A 21,960-nucleotide genomic window follows, 5' to 3' on the forward strand; every position below is an offset into this window, starting at 1 on the left:
AGCGTCTGGGGTAAATCATGGAAAGTTCTATGGGGCCTGGATGTGGAAAGGGAGCTGTGGTTTAGGTGCATTATACATGACAGCTAGAGACTTAGTGTGAACGAAGTAGGCCTTTGTTGTCTTTTCCTAGCACTACCTTGTGCACATGCGGGGGAAGGAGGTTGTTATTTCATGTGTGGCGGAGTGGCGATGGGAATGAATAAAGGCAGACAGTATGAATTATGTACATGTGTATATATGTATATGTCCGTGTGTGTATACATATGTATACGTTGAGATGTATAGGTATGTACATTTGTGTGTGTGGGCGTGTATACATATACATGTGTATGTGGGTGGGTTGGGCCATTCTCTTGTCTGTTTCCTTGCACTACCTTGCTAACGCAGGAGACAGCGACAAAGTAAAATGAAAATAAATAAATATATATGATGTGGTATACCAGGGTTGATGTGCTGTCAATAGATTGAACCAGGGCATGTGAAGCGTCTGGGGTAAACCATGGAAAGTTTTGTGGGGCCTTTATGTGGAAAGGGAGCTGCAGTTTCGGTGCATTATACAAGACAGCTAGAGACTGAGTGTGAATGAATGTGGCCTTTGTTGTCTTTTCCTAGCACATGCAGGGGGAGCGAGTTGTCATTTCATGTGTGGTGGGGTGGCGACGGGAATGAATAAGGGCAGACAGTATAAATTATGTACATGTGTATATATGTATAGGTCTGTGTGTGTATATATATATATGTATATGTTGAGATGTATAGGTATGTATATGTGCATGTGTGGATGTGTATGTATGTATATGTGTATGTGGGTGGGTTGGACCATTCTTTCGTCTGTTTCCTTGCGCTACCTTACAAACGCGGGAGACAGCGACAAAGTATAATAAACAAATACTAAGTACATAAATGCACATACATGCACTTATGCATACATATACATATCAACATATATACATATACATATGCATACAGAAACATATACATATGTGCATATTCATATGTACTTGCCTTCATCTATTCCTGGCACCACCCTGCCCCACTGGAAACAGCATTGCTCCCCACCACTTCAGCAAGGTAGCGCCAGGGAAACAAACAAAAGAGGCCACATTCATTCACACTCAGTCTGTAACTGTCATAAGTAATGCTCCAAAACCACAGCTCCCTATCCACATCTAGGCCTCACAGACCTATTAAAAACAAAATGTTTGTATGCCATGACATCTGTCACTGCCTCATACATTACCTAATTCATAGTAACAGAACTTGTAAAAAAAAAAAATGTTTAACCTAAACAATAAACAAATTTAAGCAACTACTTGCCCTATAAGCTGATGAATTAGCTACTTCCAGGATGAAAGCCTGTTTTTTAAGTATGAACTTTGTATCATGTACTGTTCTAGAACTATCAAGCTAACAAAAACGTATCCACAAAAAGCCAAGCAGACATATGTCAGGATAATCAATTATGTCCCATATACACTTTTGTAAAGATGCAACACAAAAATCACGAGTGAAATAATATTCTAAATATCCTGCCAAACTCATTTCATTCTTATAAATAAAAAGCATTATCAACATAGAATAATTAAGGTATCTATTTTTCTATTTACTGAGATCAACATTAACTTACAATTTTTCGAAATGAAGGCATTTTGGGCATTGCAGCTCGAAAACCAAGGCCAAGCGTACCCAATGAGTCGAGTCCAAAACCTTCCCGCGTCTCCAATAATGTGGATATTGAGTTGATCTTTTCTATTCGGGCCTGTGGACCAGCTGTATCTGAACTGTTCTCTTTGGCAGCTGCCTGGGCCTGTTAATAATAAAACAGAAAATAAGAAAAATACTATAAATTATTCAGAGTCAATCAATACATTATGTAAACATTGAAGTGTTATTTATTAAGAGACAATTCATACATTATGTAAAAATTAAAGTAAGATAAAGTTCTAATAAGGATAGCTTATGTGGCATGTCACACAGAACAATGAAAATAAAACCATGGAAAAAAGATGTGAGAAGGAAAGGGAAGAGATGTATGAAAGCTATCAAAAATTAGTGGAAGTTAACGAAAAGGTAAAAATAATTTGGAATCGATACTTCAACACTGAAACCCTGAATGATTCAAGGAATTAAATCTAGGCAAGTGGTGCAATTACAGCATAATCTTCAGCAAATCTGGCATTAAAAAAAGAGCAGCTTAATCACACTCATAGACTGGGAAATATAGTTAAGTTGAGAGGAGCCAGGATTTTGTGTTGAGCGGTTCTATGAAATCTACGATGACAAAGCAGAAAAATGAGTATCTCTAGCCTCAGGCAACAAAAAGAAAATAATGATTTAACAAAAGATGACAAAAAGCAAAGGAGCTTCGAGATGTGCAGTGGCAAATAAATAGATGGCACTCCAGGCAGCCAGCATTTGCAAGGTGTAAGAGAGCATGGAACGAGAACAGCATAATAAGAAAAGAGGAACACAAAAAACCTTGAAACAAATATTATGGACAACGAAGGACATAATACAAAACTTTTCCATAAATTCATCAGGAGTCAGTTGTCAGTTATGGAGCAGCTTTAACAGTAGAAGATGCTAAAGCCTCAACACCATTATGATGATATCAGGAGGATGTTTTGGAAATCAAAGAGATATCTAGAAAAGATTTCTTCTTTTTTTTCACTTTTCATTGCAAGTTCCTCCCCTTAGCATGGCAAGACCAGGAAACAGACGAAGACAGGCCACAACCACTCACATCCATTTTCTAGCTGCCATGTGTAATGCAGCAAAACCATAGTCCCCTATCCACAACCAGGCCTGACAGACCTTTCCATGATTTACCCTGGATGCTTCACAAGCTTTGGTTCATTCTAATGACAACACATCAACTTCAGTATACCACATCGTCCCAACTCACTTTATCTCATGCTTGCCTTTCACCTTCCTGCTTGTTCAAGATCCAACAACTCAAAATCTTTTTCACTTCACCCTTCCATCTTCAATTTGGTCTCCCCAGTCTCCTTGTTCCCTCTACTTCTGACACATATACCCTCTTTGTCACCCTTTCCTCACTCAATCTCTCTTTATGTCCAAGTCATTTCAGCACATCCTTTTTTGTTCTCTCAACCATACTATTATTAATGTGCGTCTCTCTTACCCTTTCATTGCTTACTCGATCAAATCACCTAACATCACATACAGTCCTCACACAATTCATTGCCAACACATCCACCCTCCTGTGCTCAGCCCCATCAATAGGCCAAGCCTTGCATCCATGTAATATTGTTGGGACTACTATTCCTTCAAATATACCCAAGTTGACCTCTCATTCCACACATTCTTCAGCTTTTTCAGAACAGTCGCCCCGTCTGACTTACTTCACTGCCAAGTCCTTTCCCAGATATCTGAAACACTTCACTTCTGCCAATTTTTCTCCATTCAAACTCACACCCAAACTAACCTATCCCTTTATCCTGCTAAGCCTAGTAACCTTGCTTTTATTCACAATCACCCTCAACTTTCTCCTTTCACATACTCATCCAAACTCAATCACCAACTTCTGCAGTTTCTCACTTGAATCATCCACAACTGCTGTATCAGCAAAAAAAAAAACAATTGACTCACTTCTCAGTCCTTCCTATCCCCTACAGATTGCATACTCGTCTCTCTCTATGTGACTCACATTTACCTCCCTAACCATCACATCCATAAACAAACTGACAACCATGGTGAAATCACACATCCTTGCCATACATCTACCTTCACTTGGAAGCAGTCACTTTCCTCTCTTCCTACTTTTACACAAGCCTTACAACCTTGATAAAAACTTATCATCTTTCCACACATATGGGTTTCTATGTAGCATTTATGGACAGAGAAGGTATACGATAGGGTTGATAGAGATGCTTGGTGGAAGGTCTTAAGAGTATATAGTGTGGGAGGCAAGCGGCTAGAAACAGTGAAAAGTTTTTACCAAGAATGTAATGCAGGTGTATGAGTAGGAAGAGAGGAGAGTGATTGGTTCCCAGTGAAGGTCGGTCTGAGGCAGGGATGTGTGATGTCTCTATGGTTTTTAAATTTGCTTATGGATGGAGTGGTTAGGGAGGTAAATGCATCTACATATTCATACTTGCTTGCCTTTATCCATTATAGGCGCTACCCCTCCCCACGGGAAACAGCATCGCTATCCACTGCTTCAGCAAGGTAGAAATAGGAAAACAAACAAAAAAGGGCACCTTTGTTCACATTCAGTCTCTAGCTATCACGAGTAATGCACCAAAATCACAACTCACTTTCCACATCCAAGCCTCACACGCCTTTCCAGGGGTTACCCCAAACATTTCACATGGGAACATTGGTGAAGGGGACAAGGGAGGAAGTGTTAACAGGAAGTGGAGTGAGGAGGAGGTGGAGTGAGTACTTTGAAGTATTGTTGAATTTGTTTGATGTAAGAGTGGCAGACGTAAGGTGTTTTGGTCAGGGTGGTGTGCAAAGTCAAAGAGTCATGGAGAGTGATTTGGTGAAGAGAGAAGAGGTGGTGAAAGCCTTGCAGAGGATAAAATTCTGCAAGGTGGTGGGAGTAGAAAGTACTGCAGTTGAATTTATTAATAAAGGGGGTGACTGTGCTGTGGATTGGTTCATAAGGATATTCAGTATATGTATCGATCATGGTGAAGTGGCTGAGGATTGGAGGAATATATGTATAGTGCCACTGTATAAAGGCATAGAGGATGAAGGTGAGGGTTCAAACATGAGGCATAAGTTTGTTGAGTATTCCTGGAAAATTGTATGGGAGGGTATTGATTGAGAGGGTGAAGGCATGTACAGTGCACCAGATTGGGGAGGAGCAGTGTGGTTTCAGAAGTGGCGTAGGATAAGTGGATCAGGTGTTTGCTTTGATGAATGTGTGAGAAATACTTAGAAAAACAGACAGATTTGTATGTAGCATTTATGGTTCTGGAGAAGGCATATGATAGGGTTGACAGAGATGCTCTGCAGAAGGTATTAAGAGTACATGGCGTGGAATGTAAGACGATAGAACCATAGAAGTTTTTATTAAGGATGTAAGGCATGTGTACTAGAAGGAAGAGAGGAGAGTGATTGGCTTCCTGTAAAGGCTGGTTTGTGGCAGGGGTGTGTGATTTCACCACCGTTGTTTAATTTGTTGATGGATGGGTGGTTAGGGAGGTAAATGCAAAAGTTTTGGAGAGAGCAGTGAGTGTGCAGTCTGTTGGGGATGAGAGGGCATGGGAAGTGAGTTATTTGATGTTCACTGATGATATAGCAATAGAGGCTGATTTGAGTGAGACACTGCAGAAGTTGGAAACTGAATTTGGAAAAAGTGTGAAAGGAGAAAGTTGAGAGTAAATGTGAACAGGAGCAAGGTTATTAGGTTCAGTAGGGTGGAGGGACAAATTAATTGGGATGTAAGTTAGAATGGAGAAAAATTGAAGGATGTGAAGTGTTTTAGACACCTGGGAGTGGACTTAGCAGTGGATGGAACCATGGAAGCGGAAGTGAGTCAGAGAGTGGGGGAGGGGGCAAAGGTTCTGGGAGCAATGAAGAACCTGTAGGAGAAAAATTATCTTGGAGAGCAACAATGGGTATGATTGAAGGAATGGTTATTCCAACTACAAGGCATGGGCTATAATCAAGGTTGCACAGAGGAGGGTGGATGTGTTAGAAATGAAATGTTTAAGGACAATATGTGGTCAGCGAGGTAGAGTCGGGAAACAAGAACTGCTCATCCACTCATATACACTTATATATACATAGATGCCCATACTCATTCAGCTGCTCCCAAAACACTTGCCTCTCATGATCTTTCTTCTCATGCCCAGGTGCATATGCACCAATAATCACCCATCTCTCTCCATCAACTTTCAGTTTTACCCATATTAATCGAGAATTTACTTTCTTACATTCTATCACATACTCCCACAACTCCTGTTTCAGGAGTATTGCTACTCGTTCCCTTGCTCTTGTCTTCTCACTAACCCCTGACTTTACTCCCAAGACATTCCCAAACCACTCTTCCCCTTTACCCTTGAGCTTCGTTTCACTCAGAGCCAAAACCTCCAGGTTCCTTTCCTCAAACATACTACCTATCTCTCCTTTTTTCACATCTTGGTTACATCCACACACATTTAGGCACCCCAATCTGAGCCTTCGTGGAGGATGAGCACTCCCCGCGTGACTCCTTCTTCTGTTTCCCATTTTAGAAAGTTAAAAAAGTACAAGGAGGGGAGGATTTCTGGCCCCCCGCTCCCGTCCCCTCTAGTCGCTTTCTACGAGTGTGTTAGTGGTTTTGATGCACGAGACCGGGTTATAGTGATGGGTGATTTAAATGCAAAGGTGAGTAATGTGGCAGTTGAGGGAATAATTGGTATACATGGGGTGTTCAGTGTTGTAAATGGAAATGGTGAAGAGCTTGTAGATTTATGTGCTGAAAAAGGACTAATGATTGGGAATACCTGGTTTAAAAAGCGAGATATACATAAGTATACTTATGTAAGTAGGAGAGATGGCCAGAGAGTGTTATTGGATTACGTGTTAAATGACAGGCGCGCGAAAGAGAGACTTTTGGATGTTAATGTGCTGAGAGGTGCAACTGGAGGGATGTCTGATCATTATCTTGTGGAGGCTAAGGTGAAGATTTGTATGGGTTTTCAGAAAAGAAGAGTGAATGCTGGGGTGAAGAGGGTGGTGAGAGTAAGTGAGCTTGGGAAGGAGACTTGTGTGAGGAAGTACCAGGAGAAACTGAGTACAGAATGGAAAAAGGTGAGAACAATGGAAGTAAGGGGAGTGGGGGAGGAATGGGATGTATTTAGGGAATCAGTGATGGATTGCGCAAAAGATGCTTGTGGCATGAGAAGAGTGGGAGGTGGGTTGATTAGAAAGGGTAGTGAGTGGTGGGATGAAGAAGTAAGAGTATTAGTGAAAGAGAAGAGAGAGGCATTTGGACGATTTTTGCAGGGAAAAAATGCAATTGAGTGGGAGATGTATAAAAGAAAGAGACAGGAGGTCAAGAGAAAGGTGCAAGAGGTGAAAAAAAGGGCAAATGAGAGTTGGGGTGAGAGAGTATCATTAAATTTTAGGGAGAATAAAAAGATGTTGTGGAAGGAGGTAAATAAAGTGCGTAAGACAAGGGAGCAAATGGGAACTTCAGTGAAGGGCGCAAATGGGGAGGTGATAACAAGTAGTGGTGATGTGAGAAGGAGATGGAGTGAGTATTTTGAAGGCTTGTTGAATGTGTTTGATGATAGAGTGGCAGATATAGGGTGTTTTGGTCGAGGTGGTGTGCAAAGTGAGAGGGTTAGGGAAAATGATTTGGTAAACAGAGAAGAGGTAGTAAAAGCTTTGCGGAAGATGAAAGCCGGCAAGGCAGCAGGTTTGGATGGTATTGCAGTGGAATTTATTAAAAAAGGGGGTGACTGTATTGTTGACTGGTTGGTAAGGTTATTTAATGTATGTATGACTCATGGTGAGGTGCCTGAGGATTGGCGGAATGCGTGCATAGTGCCATTGTACAAAGGCAAAGGGGATAAGAGTGAGTGCTCAAATTACAGAGGTATAAGTTTGTTGAGTATTCCTGGTAAATTATATGGGAGGGTATTGATTGAGAGGGTGAAGGCATGTACAGAGCATCAGATTGGGGAAGAGCAGTGTGGTTTCAGAAGTGGTAGAGGATGTGTGGATCAGGTGTTTGCTTTGAAGAATGTATGTGAGAAATACTCAGAAAAGCAAATGGATTTGTATGTAGCATTTATGGATCTGGAGAAGGCATATGATAGAGTTGATAGAGATGCTCTGTGGAAGGTATTAAGAATATATGGTGTGGGAGGCAAGTTGTTAGAAGCAGTGAAAAGTTTTTATCGAGGATGTAAGGCTTGTGTACGTGTAGGAAGAGAGGAAAGTGATTGGTTCTCAGTGAATGTAGGTTTGCGACAGGGGTGTGTGATGTCTCCATGGTTGTTTAATTTGTTTATGGATGGGGTTGTTAGGGAGGTGAATGCAAGAGTTTTGGAAAGAGGGGCAAGTATGAAGTCTGTTGGGGATGAGAGAGCTTGGGAAGTGAGTCAGTTGTTGTTCGCTGATGATACAGCGCTGGTGGCTGATTCATGTGAGAAACTGCAGAAGCTGGTGACTGAGTTTGGTAAAGTGTGTGAAAGAAGAAAGTTAAGAGTAAATGTGAATAAGAGCAAGGTTATTAGGTACAGTAGGGTTGAGGGTCAAGTCAATTGGGAGGTGAGTTTGAATGGAGAAAAACTGGAGGAAGTAAAGTGTTTTAGATATCTGGGAGTGGATCTGGCAGCGGATGGAACCATGGAAGCGGAGGTGGATCATACGATGGGGGAGGGGGCGAAAATTCTGGGAGCCTTGAAGAATGTGTGGAAGTCGAGAACATTATCTCGGAAAGCAAAAATGGGTATGTTTGAAGGAATAGTGGTTCCAACAATGTTGTATGGTTGCGAGGCGTGGGCTATGGATAGAGTGGTGCGCAGGAGGATGGATGTGCTGGAAATGAGATGTTTGAGGACAATGTGTGGTGTGAGGTGGTTTGATCGAGTAAGTAACATACGGGTAAGAGAGATGTGTGGAAATAAAAAGAGCGTGGTTGAGAGAGCAGAAGAGGGTGTTTTGAAATGGTTTGGGCACATGGAGAGAATGAGTGAGGAAAGATTGACCAAGAGGATATATGTGTCGGAGGTGGAGGGAACGAGGAGAAGTGGGAGACCAAATTGGAGGTGGAAAGATGGAGTGAAAAAGATTTTGTGTGATCGGGGCCTGAACATGCAGGAGGGTGAAAGGAGGGCAAGGAATAGAGTGAATTGGAGCGATGTGGTATACCGGGGTTGACGTACTGTCAGTGGATTGAATCAGGGCATGTGAAGCGTCTGGGGTAAACCATGGAAAGCTGTGTAGGTATGTATATTTGCGTGTGTGGACGTATGTATATACATGTGTATGGGGGTGGGTTGGGCCATTTCTTTCGTCTGTTTCCTTGCGCTACCTCGCAAACGTGGGAGACAGCGACAAAGCAAAAAAAAAAGAAAAAAAAAATGCCCATACATGCACACATACATACATATACATATCAACATTTACACATATACATACACTACATACACATACACAGACATATATATATATATATATATATATATATATATATATATATATATATATATATATATATATATATATATATATATATGTGTACGTGTAGGAAGAGAGGAAAGTGATTGGTTCTCAGTGAATGTAGGTTTGCGGCAGGGGTGTGTGATGTCTCCATGGTTGTTTAATTTGTTTATGGATGGGGTTGTTAGGGAGGTGAATGCAAGAGTTTTGGAAAGAGGGGCAAGTATGAAGTCTGTTGGGGATGAGAGAGCTTGGGAAGTGAGTCAGTTGTTGTTCGCTGATGATACAGCGCTGGTGGCTGATTCATGTGAGAAACTGCAGAAGCTGGTGACTGAGTTTGGTAAAGTGTGTGGAAGAAGAAAGTTAAGAGTAAATGTGAATAAGAGCAAGGTTATTAGGTACAGTAGGGTTGAGGGCCAATTCAATTGGGAGGTGAGTTTGAATGGAGAAAAACTGGAGGAAGTGAAGTGTTTTAGATATCTGGGAGTGGATCTGGCAGCGGATGGAACCATGGAAGCGGAAGTGGATCATAGGGTGGGGGAGGGGGCGAAAATTCTGGGAGCCCTGAAGAATGTGTGGAAGTCAAGAACATTATCTTGGAAAGCAAAAATGGGTATGTTTGAAGGAATAGTGGTTCCAACAATGTTGTATGGTTGCGAGGCGTGGGCTATGGATAGAGTTGTGCGCAGGAGGATGGATGTGCTGGAAATGAGATGTTTGAGGACAATGTGTGGTGTGAGGTGGTTTGATCGAGTAAGTAACGTAAGGGTAAGAGAGATGTGTGGAAATAAAGAGAGCGTGGTTGAGAGAGCAGAAGAGGGTGTTTTGAAATGGTTTGGTCACATGGGGAGAATGAGTGAGGAAAGATTGACCAAGAGAATATATGTGTCGGAGGTGGAGGGAACGAGGAGAAGAGGGAGACCAAATTGGAGGTGGAAAGATGGAGTGAAAAAGATTTTGTGTGATCGGGGCCTGAACATGCAGGAGGGTGAAAGGAGGGCAAAGAATAGAGTGAATTGATGGGTGTAAACCATGAATGCGTGTAGGTATGTTTTTGCGTCTGAGGCGGGACTACATAAAGTAAATACATTGTAATAGGTAGAGTATGGGACATTATTTTTCTGTTTTTTTTTTCTTACTATTCGCAAACGTGCGGGAAACGAGGACTAAGCTAAAAAAAAGACTGGGCTTGCCAAATACCTCACCTGACATACCATTTACTTACTATTTAAAAAAAAAAAAAAAAAAAAAAAAACAAAAATAAATAATAAATAGAGGGTAGATATTAGCTATCCCTCATATTTAGTCCATTATACAATACAGATATATATGGTACTGTAGGAAGATAGGAATCGATTGGCTTCTCCAGTGATGTAGGTTTCAGGTGATATATTTTAATTTCTATGTATTTTATATTGATTATTGATGGATTGTTAGAGGTAATATGTTTCTTTTGAAATAGTTCGCAATGTATGCATCTAGTCGGGTAGGTAAGACAGGGCTGGGCTGAGCAGTTGTTGCTTCCTTGACACAGCCTGGTGTGATTCATGTTTGGAATGCAGAAGCTAGATGAGTTTGATAAAAGATGATAAAGAAGAAAGATTAAGAATAAATGAAAAGAGAGGTTTAGGTACAGTAGGCCGCGGCCATCCTTTTATGGCCTAGTAGATCGAATGGAAACGTGGAGGAATTAACGTTTTAATCTCGGGAGTATATCTGCAGGATAGAACCATTTGAAGCGTAATTGTATAGGGTTTGGGGCGTGCTGTTTCTGGGAGCCTGAAGAACAGTGACGAAGAATGCACATACCTGAAACAATGTTACGAAGAATATGGTCCAACAATTTGTATGGTTGCGACTGGATGAAATGTGCGCAGAGGATATGTGGAAGAGAGTGAGCAATGTGTGGGAGTGGTTGATCAGTAATAATAGTACCAAGATGTGTGAATCAACAGAGCTGCTTGAATGCCAGACGAGGGTCTTGAAAGCACGTTGGTCACATGGATACACAGTGGACAATTACCAGAATCTTGCCCTCCCGGAGGTGGCACTCAACGGGAGAGAGCGAGACCAAATTGGAGTTGTAACACTTGGCTCAAAATTGTTGACTCCGGCCTGAACATGTCGAGCCTAAAGGGCAAGCATAGAGTGAATTGAGCATGATGTTTCGGGTAACTTCGCTCAGTGGATTAACTCAAGGCCAACCCTTGGCGGATCGCCATTTCTTTCACAGTCTCTTGCGTTACCTCCCAACTCCTGAGCAGCGACAAACTAAAAAATAAACACTAACACTACATTATCTCAAACATCTCATTTCGCACATCCATCCTATCCTGCGCAACTATCATAGCCCGCTCGAACCATGAACATGTTGGAACCATATCCTCACCAATCCATTTTCTTTCAGAGATAATGTTCACACTTCCACAAATTTTTCAAGGCCCCAAAATTTGCCCCCCCACCGAGGATTTTACATACTCCAGTACCTACCTTATATAAATGGACTGCGGGCGGAAATCCCCTTATTTTATTTATTTCCAAAGAAGGAAAGAAGTCACTGAGATATATTATCTAAAGCATCTATTATTAATATACTATTAATATATCGGATAATGCGATTTTTCTTAAAAAAACTATTCATATTCCCATATATTAGTGAGGTACCGTTTATACAAGGACTAGTACTTGCAGGATACCCTCATGCCCATTCTTGTACTTCTTTGAGATAGGCCAGAAGAATATCCCAAACCCCTTTCAACCTAATTAGGGAAGGGGAAAAAATACTTCCCACATATTCCTCAAAGAAGAACGAAGGGAGGAATCGCGACCCAGGTGACGGGGGCTGAAATCTCCCTCTCTATTTTCAAGGAAAGGAAAGATAAGGGCCCTGAAGGGATAAATTTCTAAACATCCTCATGTTCTTATATCTCCTCTTATGCGAAATGGCAAATATGAAGGAAAAGAAAGATAATATACTCATGTCATTTTCATACTTGCTTGCCTTCATCCATACTGGTGTAACCACAAGAAACATAAGCTACACCCCGCTTCGTGAAGTACCACCAGTAAAGACAAATAAAATCCACATTATACACTAAGCTCTAGCCCAGACATGATTCCAATGCACAGCTCCTACAACTCTAGCCACAGACCTGTTCCATCATGACGCACGTCATCCTGGTATACAGTCATTCACATTCACTCCTGGTTCCTCACACTTTCTATTCATCTTTCCTGTCACTTTCACCTCACTGTAAAATTTTCCAACCCAAATTTTCACCCTATTTGTCACCTCCATTTGGTCTCCCACTTCCTGCCCTCTGACAATATTTCTTAGTCACCTCTCACATATATCCTTTGACCACATACCTCTTTCCTCACTAATTCCTCCATTTTTAAACATTTCAACCACCTCTTTTAATTCACACACCTCTCTTTTTATCTTCCACACTCGTTCTATACCCTTCATTCACTACTCCATCAAACCCTACACAACACCATGCCTCCAACATTCATTATGATTGGAGCGATGTGGTTTACCGGGGTTGACGTGCTGTCAGTGGATTGAATCAAGGCATGTGTATGGGGGTGGGTTGGGCCATTTCTTTCGTCTGTTTCCTTGCGCTACCTCGCAAACGCGGGAGACAGCGACAAAGCAAAAAAAAAAAAAAAAAATATATATATATATATATATATATATATATATATATATATATATGGGAGCGGGGGGCTGGAAATCCTCCCCTCTCATTTTTTTTTAATTTTCCAAAAGAAGGAACAGAGAAGGGGCCACGTGAGGATATTCTCTCAAAGGCCCAGTCCTCTGTTCTTAACGCTACCTCGCTAATGCGGGAAATGGCGAATAGTATAAAAGAAAAGATATATATATATATATATATATAAATATATATATATATATATATATATATATATCTTTCTTTTTCTTTCATACTATTCGCCATTTCCCGCGATAGTGAGGTAGCGTTAAGAACAGAGGACTAGGCCTTTGAGGGAATATCCTCACCTGGCCCCCTTCTCAGTTCCTTCTTTCTGAGGATAGGGGAGAAAGAATACTTCCCACATATTCCCTGCGTGTCGTAGAAGGCGACTAAAAGGGGAGGGAGCGAGGGGCTGGAAATCCTCCCCTCTCATTTTTTTTTCCAAAAGAAGGAACAGAGAAGGGGGCCAGGTGGGGATATTCCCTCAAAGGCCCAGTCCTCTGTTCTTAATGCTACCTCGCTAATGCAGGAAATGGCGAATAGTATGAAAGGAAAGAAAGATATATATATATACTCATGTACATTTTCATACTTGCTTGCCTTCATCCATTCCTGGTGTTACACCATCCCACAGGAAACAGTAACGCTACCCCCCGCTTCAGTGAAGTACCACCAGGAAAAGACAAATAAAATGCCACATTTATTCACACTAAGTCTCTAGCCATCATGTGTAATGCATCAAAACCACAGCTCCCTATCAACATCTAGGCCCCACAGACCTTTCCATGGTTTACCCCACGTTTCACATGCCATGGTTCAGTCCATTGACAGCATGTCGACCCTGGTATACCACACTGTTCTAATTCATTCTATTCCTTGCACACTTTTCACTCTCCTGTATGTTCAGGCCCCAATCGCTCAAAATCTTTTTCACCCTATCCTTCCACCTCCAATTTGGTCTCCCACTTCTCCTTGCTCCCTCTGACACATATTTCCTTTAGTCACCTCTGACACATATATCCTTTGACACACATATCCTCTTTCCTCACTAATTCTCTCCATATGTTTAAACCATTTCAACACACCCTCTTTTAATTCCACACACCTCTCTTACTCTTTCATTGCATACTCGTTCAAACAACCTCACACCACATATCATCCTCAAACCCTATCTATAGCCCATGCCACACAACCATATAACATAGTTGGAACCACTATTCCTTCAAATATACCCATTTTTACTCTTCGAGATAACATTTTCTCCTTCCACACATTCTTCATTGCTCCCTCCCCCACCCTGTGATTCACTTCCGTTTCCATGGTTCCATTTACTGCTAAGTCCACTCCCAGATATCTGAAACACTTCACTTCCTCCAGTTTTTCTCCATTCAAACTTACAACCCAATTAACTTGTCCCTCAACCCTATTAGACCTAATAAGCTTGCTCTTATTCACATTTACTCTCAACTTTCTCCTTTCACACACTTTTCCAAACTTAGTCACCAACTTCTGCAATTTCTTACTCAAATCAGCCACTAGAGCTGTATCATCAGTGAACAACAACTGACTCACTTCCCAGGTCCTTTCATCCCCAACGGACTGAATATTCACCCCCTCTCCAAAACTCTTGCATTTACCTCCCTAAGCACCCCATCCACAAATAAATTAAACAACCATGGGGACATCACACATCCTTGCTGCAGACTGACATTCACTGGGAACAGATCACTTTCCTCTCTTCCTACTCATACACATGCCTTACATCCTTGGTAAAAACTTTTCACTGCTTCTAGCAACTTACTTCCACACCATATACTCTTAAGACCTTCCACAAAGCATGTCTATCAACCTTATCATATGCCTTCTCCAGATCCATAAATGCTACATACAAATCCATCAGTTTTTCTAAGAATTTTTCACATACATTCTTTGAAGCAAACACCTGATCCGCACATCCTCTACCACTTCTGAAACCACAGTGCTCTTCCGCAACCTGATGCTCTGTACATGCCTTCACTTTCTCAATCACTACCCTCCTATATATTTTCCCTGGAATACTCAATAAATTTATCCCTCTGTAGTTTGAACACTCACCTTTATTCCCTTTGCCTTTGTACAATGGCACTATGCATGCATTCCGCCAATCCTAAAATAGTACTAAAGCTTTGTGCTATGCAATTCTGGTTTAAAGTTTGCAAAAAAACATATTTTCTATTTCTATTCTACAACATAATGCCTACATGATTCTGTTTAAATACAAGGCTAATGGTACTTATACAAATCTGTAAAACAACATCAGTAAATCATGTACCTTGAATTTTCTCTCCTGCTCATCCCACCATGCTTCAAAAGTTTTAAAAGCTGTGGCTTCAATCATTCTTTTGTTAAAATCCCGTTTAAGAATATTCTTCAGCTCTTCGATGACAGTGTCAAGTACAGCACTGAAAGGTTAAAAAAAAATCATTAGAACATTGTAATACATAAAATATCTTGTTTAAGTTCATTTAAGTAATGAGAAGGAAAACAGCAATGACAAAAAAAAAATCATCATGAGAACATTGTAATACAGTAATATCTTGTTTATGTTCATTTATTGTAATACAGTAATATCTTGTTTATGTTCACTTAAGTAATGAGAAGAAAAACAGCAATAACAAAAAAAATTACCTTTATTCTCCATTACTTTACTTTCACATCTTAACAAAACATAGGAATCTTATTTTCATTAATCTATACACAGACCTTAACACTAAGCCTAACTCATTTCAAAATACACTGAGAAAGAGGTAAAATTTCATTAACATTGAACAAAATCTTTTTTTGGATCATCTAGAACACCAAATACATTGGTTTATTGTTAAGTGCTTCTCAAATGGGGTTCAAGTAGGTGGGTACTTAAATTTGCTAGATTTGGAGCTCTGAGCTCTCAAAGAAATATAAATCTATGCATACAAAGGAAATCTATCTGACTGATTTCTACATTAAAAGCATGACAGTCATACAAAATTTTTCTTCATAAAGATACCAGTTCTATTTTTTCATTTTTTATGCTGAAAGCTCCAGTCACAGACAAAATTCTACAGCAAGTCTGGTCCATAATTGAAAAACAGAGGGAATTACAAATGGGGAAAAAAAAAAGACATGGTAATGTACTCACAAATTTTGGAGGAAGGGAAAACCTAGCTTTTAAAATGAGCCTGTCATAATTATTGGGAAAGACATGAGAAAGGTACAAAGTTCCAAAACTTCAATGTGTAGGAAAAGAAGCAGTTATCAAAATGGTCCAACCTTGAGTTGGTGATAGCCACACAGTAATCATGTGATGCAGCAGCTTGCTGAGTATTGTGTGGTATACTTAGTAATGGGGGCACATTAGCTTCCGGCTCTCAGGAGCAAAAACTAAAGTAATACCTATAAAAGAGGAGAAGCGAACTAACACTGAGGCACAGGGAAAGTGGGTCAAGTTTGGAAGTTAGCCTAGGGCAGTTTTTGAGGCATAGGGAAAGAGAGTCAAGTTTGGTAGTTAGCCTGAGAAAGTTTACATAAGTTAGACCACTTTCAACTTAACTTTGTCAAGTAAGGATTCAGAGCTAAAACCATACAAAGACAAATCAATCCTTTGTATAAATGGAGTAAATGATCTGAAGAGAAGTTTTGACATCTAACAGGACATCCAGTTTCTTAGATAAAGACTTAGCTGCAATGTGGGGTTTCCTAAAAGAGTGGATGTTACAGTCATACCAAGTATGTTCACTGAGCAAAGAGGTGGAATTACAGAGCTGTCAAAGGAGATTTCGATAGAGATGGGTAGAAACTAGGTCTTGGAGGCACCAAACTTAACTAGATTTCATCTACCACACGGAAATATCCTAAGTCTATTGAAGAAGCTGCAACAAGACAAGATACAGACTGAGTGAGAGAAGCAGCAGCAGAATTGAAGGATATGAATGAATACAGTACTGAGTCATTAGCACAAGACTGCATCTTATTATTTGAAGAGGAAAGGAAATCATTGAAAACAGGAGAAAAAGTGTAGGGGACAGGACAGAACCTTGAGGGACACCACTGTTGATAAAGAAACAAAAAAGGGGGGGAAGGCTGACCCATCAACAACTACAGAGATTGGCAGGCCAGACATGAAGGTAGATATGAAGGAACAAAGTGAGGGAGGGAAGCCAAAAGAGTGGAGCTTAGAGATAAAAAACAGATGCCACACTCAGTCAAAAGCTTTGGATATATCAAGGGCAACTACACATGACTCCCTAAAATTTTTCAGGGATGATGACCAGACATTAGTAAGACAGGAAAGAATATCACCAGACTGATTTTCAAGGTGCCTAAGCATATGGGAGTTGAGGAGGGATTCAAAGACTTTGGAAATGATAGATGTCAAAGCATATGATAGAGTTGATAGAGATGCTCTGTGGAAGGTATTATGAATATATGGTGTGGGAGGCAAGTTGTTAGAAGCAGTGAAAAGTTTTTATCGAGGATGTAAGGCATGTGTACGTGTAGGAAGAGAGGAAAGTGATTGGTTCTCAGTGAATGTAGGTTTGCGGCAGGGGTGTGTGATGTCTCCATGGTTGTTTAATTTGTTTATGGATGGGGTTGTTAGGGAGGTGAATGCAAGAGTTTTGGAAAGAGGGGCAAGTATGAAGTCTGTTGGGGATGAGAGAGCTTGGGAAGTGAGTCAGTTATTGTTCGCTGATGATACAGTGCTGGTGGCTGATTCATGTGAGAAACTGCAGAAGCTGGTGACTGAGTTTGGTAAAGTGTGTGAAACAAGAAAGTTAAGAGTAAATGTGAATAAGAGCAAGGTTATTAGGTACAGTAGGGTTGAGGGTCAAGTCAATTGGGAGGTAAGTTTGAATGGAGAAAAACTGGAGGAAGTAAAGTGTTTTTAGATATCTGGGAGTGGATCTGGCAGCGGATGGAACCATGGAAGCGGAAATGGATCATAGGGTGGGGGAGGGGGCGAAAATCCTGGGAGCCTTGAGGAATGTGTGGAAGTTGAGAACATTATCTCGGAAAGCAAAAATGGGTATGTTTGAAGGAATAGTGGTTCCAACAATGTTGTATGGTTGCGAGGCGTGGGCTATGGATAGAGTTGTGCGCAGGAGGATGGATGTGCTGGAAATGAGATGTTTGAGGACAATGTGTGGTGTGAGGTGGTTTGATCGAGTAAGTAACGTAAGGGTAAGAGAGATGTGTGGAAATAAAAAGAGCGTGGTTGAGAGAGCCCTCTGAAGAGGGTGTTTTAAAATGGTTTGGGCACATGGAGAGAATGAGTGAGGAAAGATTGACCAAGAGGATATATGTGTCGGAGGTGGAGGGAACGAGGAGAAGTGGGAGACCAAATTGGAGGTGGAAAGATGGAGTGAAAAAGATTTTGTGTGATCGGGGCCTGAACATGCAGGAGGGTGAAAGGAGGGCAAGGAATAGAGTGAATTGGATCGATGTGGTATACCGGGGTTGACGTGCTGTCAGTAGATTGAATCAGGGCATGTGAAGCGTCTGGGGTAAACCATGGAAAGCTGTGTAGGTATGTATATTTGCATGTGTGGACGTATGTATATACATGTGTATGGGGGTGGGTTGGGCCATTTCTTTCGTCTGTTTCCTTGCGCTACCTCGCAAACGCGGGAGACAGCGACAAAGCAAAAAAGAAAAGAAAAAAAAGATGTCAAAGCAATAGGATGATGGTTAGAGGGGTCAGGACAGTCACCCTTCTTTGGGATGGGATGTATCAATGCAGGCTTTCAAGATGAAGGTAAAGTTTTGTTTTTAAACAGAAATGGAAAATATGAAAAAGCACAGACACAAGTCCAAAGGTACATTCTTTCAATACAAGGAGATGGATGCCATCAGGACCATAAGCTTTGCTTAAGGCCACAGAAAGAAGCACTTTTTGGACAGTCCAAAAAGAGATTATGGGAAACGGCAAAGGAATAGTAAGAGGAGCATTAGGAGGTGAAGGAAAGTGAGAGTCATTCATGGTGGAATTAGTGGAGAATGGGAATCAAAGAGTTGCTTTGTCTAAGGAAGAGACAGATATAGTACCATAAGATTGGAAAAGTTAAGGAATGGTAGAGCAACAGACATTGCTAAAGATACCCTCAGCTAAAGACCAGAAACACCTATCAATGGAGGAGGAGGAGAGGTTATCACACTTCCTTTCAATAGAGGAACATTTTGCTCCATTACTCAAAAAGAAGAGTGATAATGTCTCCTTGTCATCCATTGATAGGTCTTTCTGGTCTTTAGCTAAAGACATCTCTAAAAACTTCTGTCACTCTATACAGCACTGGTGGCTGATTCAGGTGAGAAACTGCAGAATATGGTGACTGAGTTTGGAAAAGTAAGTGAAAGGAGAAAGCTGAGATTAAATGTGATAAGAAACAAGGTTATTAGGTTCAATAGGGTTGAGGGACAAGTTTGTTGGGATGTAAGTTTGAGTGGAGAAAAATTGTTGGAGGTGAAGTGTTTTAGATATCTAGAAGTGGACTTAGCAGCAAATGGAACCATGGAAGTAGAAGTGAGTCATAGGGTGGGGGAAGGGGTGAAAGTTCTGGGAGTGATGAAGAATGTGTGGAAGGAGAGAACATTATCCTGGAGAGCAAAAATGGGTATGTTTGAAGAAACAGTGGTTACAAAAATATTATATGGTTGCAAGGCATGGACTATAGATGGAGTTGTATGGAGAAGGGTGGATGTGGTGGAAATTAAATGTTTGAAAACAATATGTGGTGTGAGGTGTAGCTTGATCAATTAAGTAATGAAAGGGTAAGAGATGGGTGGTAATAAAAAGTGTGTGATTGAGACAGCAGAAGAGGGTGTGTTGAAATGGTTTGAACATATGGAGAAAATGAGTGAGGAAAGGTTGACAAAGAGGATATATATGTCAGAGGTGGAGGTAACGAGCAGAAGCTGGAGACCAAATTGGAGGTGGAAGGATGGATTGAAAAAGATTTTGAGCGATCAGGGCCTGAACATACAGGAGAGTGAAAGGCATGCAAGGATAGAGGGAATTGGAATGATGTGATATACTGGGGTTGACACGCTGTCAAAGGATGAACCAGGGCATGTGAAATGTCTGCGGTTAACCATGGAAAGGTCTGTGGGGCCTGAAAGTGGATAGGGAGCTATGGTTTCAATGAATTACATAAGACAGCTTGAGACTGAGTGTATGTGAACAAATATGGCTTTATTTTGTCTGTTTTCCTGGCACTATCTCGCTGAAGCAAGGGGTAGCAATGCTATTTTCCTTTGAAGCGGGGTGTCACGAGGAATGGAAGAGGGCAAGCAAGTCTGAATATGTACAAGTGTATATATGTATGTCTGTGTATGCATATGTATATGCATATATATGTGCATGTATGGACATTTATATATACATATATGTGTGGTGTGAGGTGGTTTGATCGAGTAAGTAATGTAAGGGTAAGAGAGATGTGTGGAAATAAAAAGAGCAAGGTTGAGAGAGCAGAAGAGGGTGTTTTGAAATGGTTTGGGCACATGGAGAGAATGAGTGAGGAAAGATTCACCAAGAGGATATATGTGTCGGAGGTGGAGGGAACAAGGAGAAGTGGGAGACCAAATTGGAGGTGGAAAGATGGAGTGAAAAAGATTTTGAGTGATCGGGGCCTGAACATGCAGGAGGGTGAAAGGCGGGCAAGGAATAGAGTGAATTGGATCGATGTGGTATACTGGGGTTGACGTGCTGTCAGTGGATTGAATCAGGGCATGTGAAGCGTCTGGGGTAAACCATGGAAAGATGTGTGGGGCCTGGATGTGGAAAGGGAGCTGTGGTTTCGGGCATTATTGCATGACAGCTAGAGACTGAGTGTGAACGAATGGGGCCTTTGTTGTCTTTTCCTAGTGCTACCTCGCACACATGAGGGGGGAGGGGGATGGTATTGCATGTGTGGCGAGGTGGCGATGGGAATGAATAAAGGCAGACAGTGTGAATAGTGCATGGGTATATATGTATGTGTCTGTGTGTGTATATATATGTGTACATTGAGATGTATAGGTATATATATTTGCGTGTGTGGACGTGTATGTATATACATGTGTATGGGGGTGGGTTGGGCCATTTCTTTCGTCTGTTTCCTTGCGCTACCTCACAAATGCGGGAGACAGCGACAAAGCAAAATGAATAAATAAATAAATATATATATATATATATATATATATATATATATATATATATATATATATATATATATATATATATAAGGTGCAAGAGGTGAAAAAAAGGGCAAATGAGAGTTGGGGTGAGAGAGTATCATTAAATTTTAGGGAGAATAAAAAGATGTTCTGGAAGGACGTAAATAAAGTGCGTAAGACAAGGGAGCAAATGGGAACTTCAGTGAAGGGCGCAAATGGGGAGGTGATAACAAGTAGTGGTGATGTGAGAAGGAGAAGGAGTGAGTATTTTGAAGGTTTTTGAATGTGTTTGATGATAGAGTGGCAGATATAGGGTGTTTTGGTCGAGGTGGTGTGCAAAGTGAGAGGGTTAGGGAAAATGATTTGGTAAACAGAGAAGAGGTAGTGAAAGCTTTGCGGAAGATGAAAGCCGGCAAGGCAGCAGGTTTGGATGGTATTGCAGTGGAATTTATTAAAAAAAGGGGGTGACTGTATTGTTGACTGGTTGGTAAGGTTATTTAATGTATGTATGACTCATGGTGAGGTGCCTGAGGATTGGCGGAATGCGTGCATAGTGCCATTGTACAAAGGCAAAGGGGATAAGAGTGAGTGCTCAAATTACAGAGGTATAAGTTTGTTGAGTATTCCTGGTAAATTATATGGGAGGGTATTGATTGAGAGGGTGAAGGCATGTACAGAGCATCAGATTGGGGAAGAGCAGTGTGGTTTCAGAAGTGGTAGAGGATGTGTGGATCAGGTGTTTGCTTTGAAGAATGTATGTGAGAAATACTTAGAAAAGCAAATGGATTTGTATGTAGCATTTATGGATCTGGAGAAGGCATATGATAGAGTTGATAGAGATGCTCTGTGGAAGGTATTAAGAATACATGGTGTGGGAGGAAAGTTGTTAGAAGCAGTGAAAAGTTTTTATCGAGGATGTAAGGCATGTGTACGTGTAGGAAGA

At 41.0% G+C, this 21,960-nt stretch overlaps 1 protein-coding gene across 1 annotated transcript in view; it reads right to left on the minus strand.

Annotated features, from left to right (window-relative positions):
* The window catches only part of Set1 (SET domain containing 1), a 350,690-nt gene that overhangs the window by 179,672 nt on the left and 149,058 nt on the right, over positions 1-21,960 (minus strand). Inside the window, 2 exon segments of the mRNA XM_071668303.1 lie at positions 1,628-1,807; positions 15,160-15,289. Of these exon segments, the coding sequence (XP_071524404.1) occupies positions 1,628-1,807; positions 15,160-15,289 (310 nt within the window).

Source organism: Panulirus ornatus, chromosome 2, assembly GCF_036320965.1.
Source record: "Panulirus ornatus isolate Po-2019 chromosome 2, ASM3632096v1, whole genome shotgun sequence".
NCBI lineage: Eukaryota > Metazoa > Arthropoda > Malacostraca > Decapoda > Palinuridae > Panulirus > Panulirus ornatus.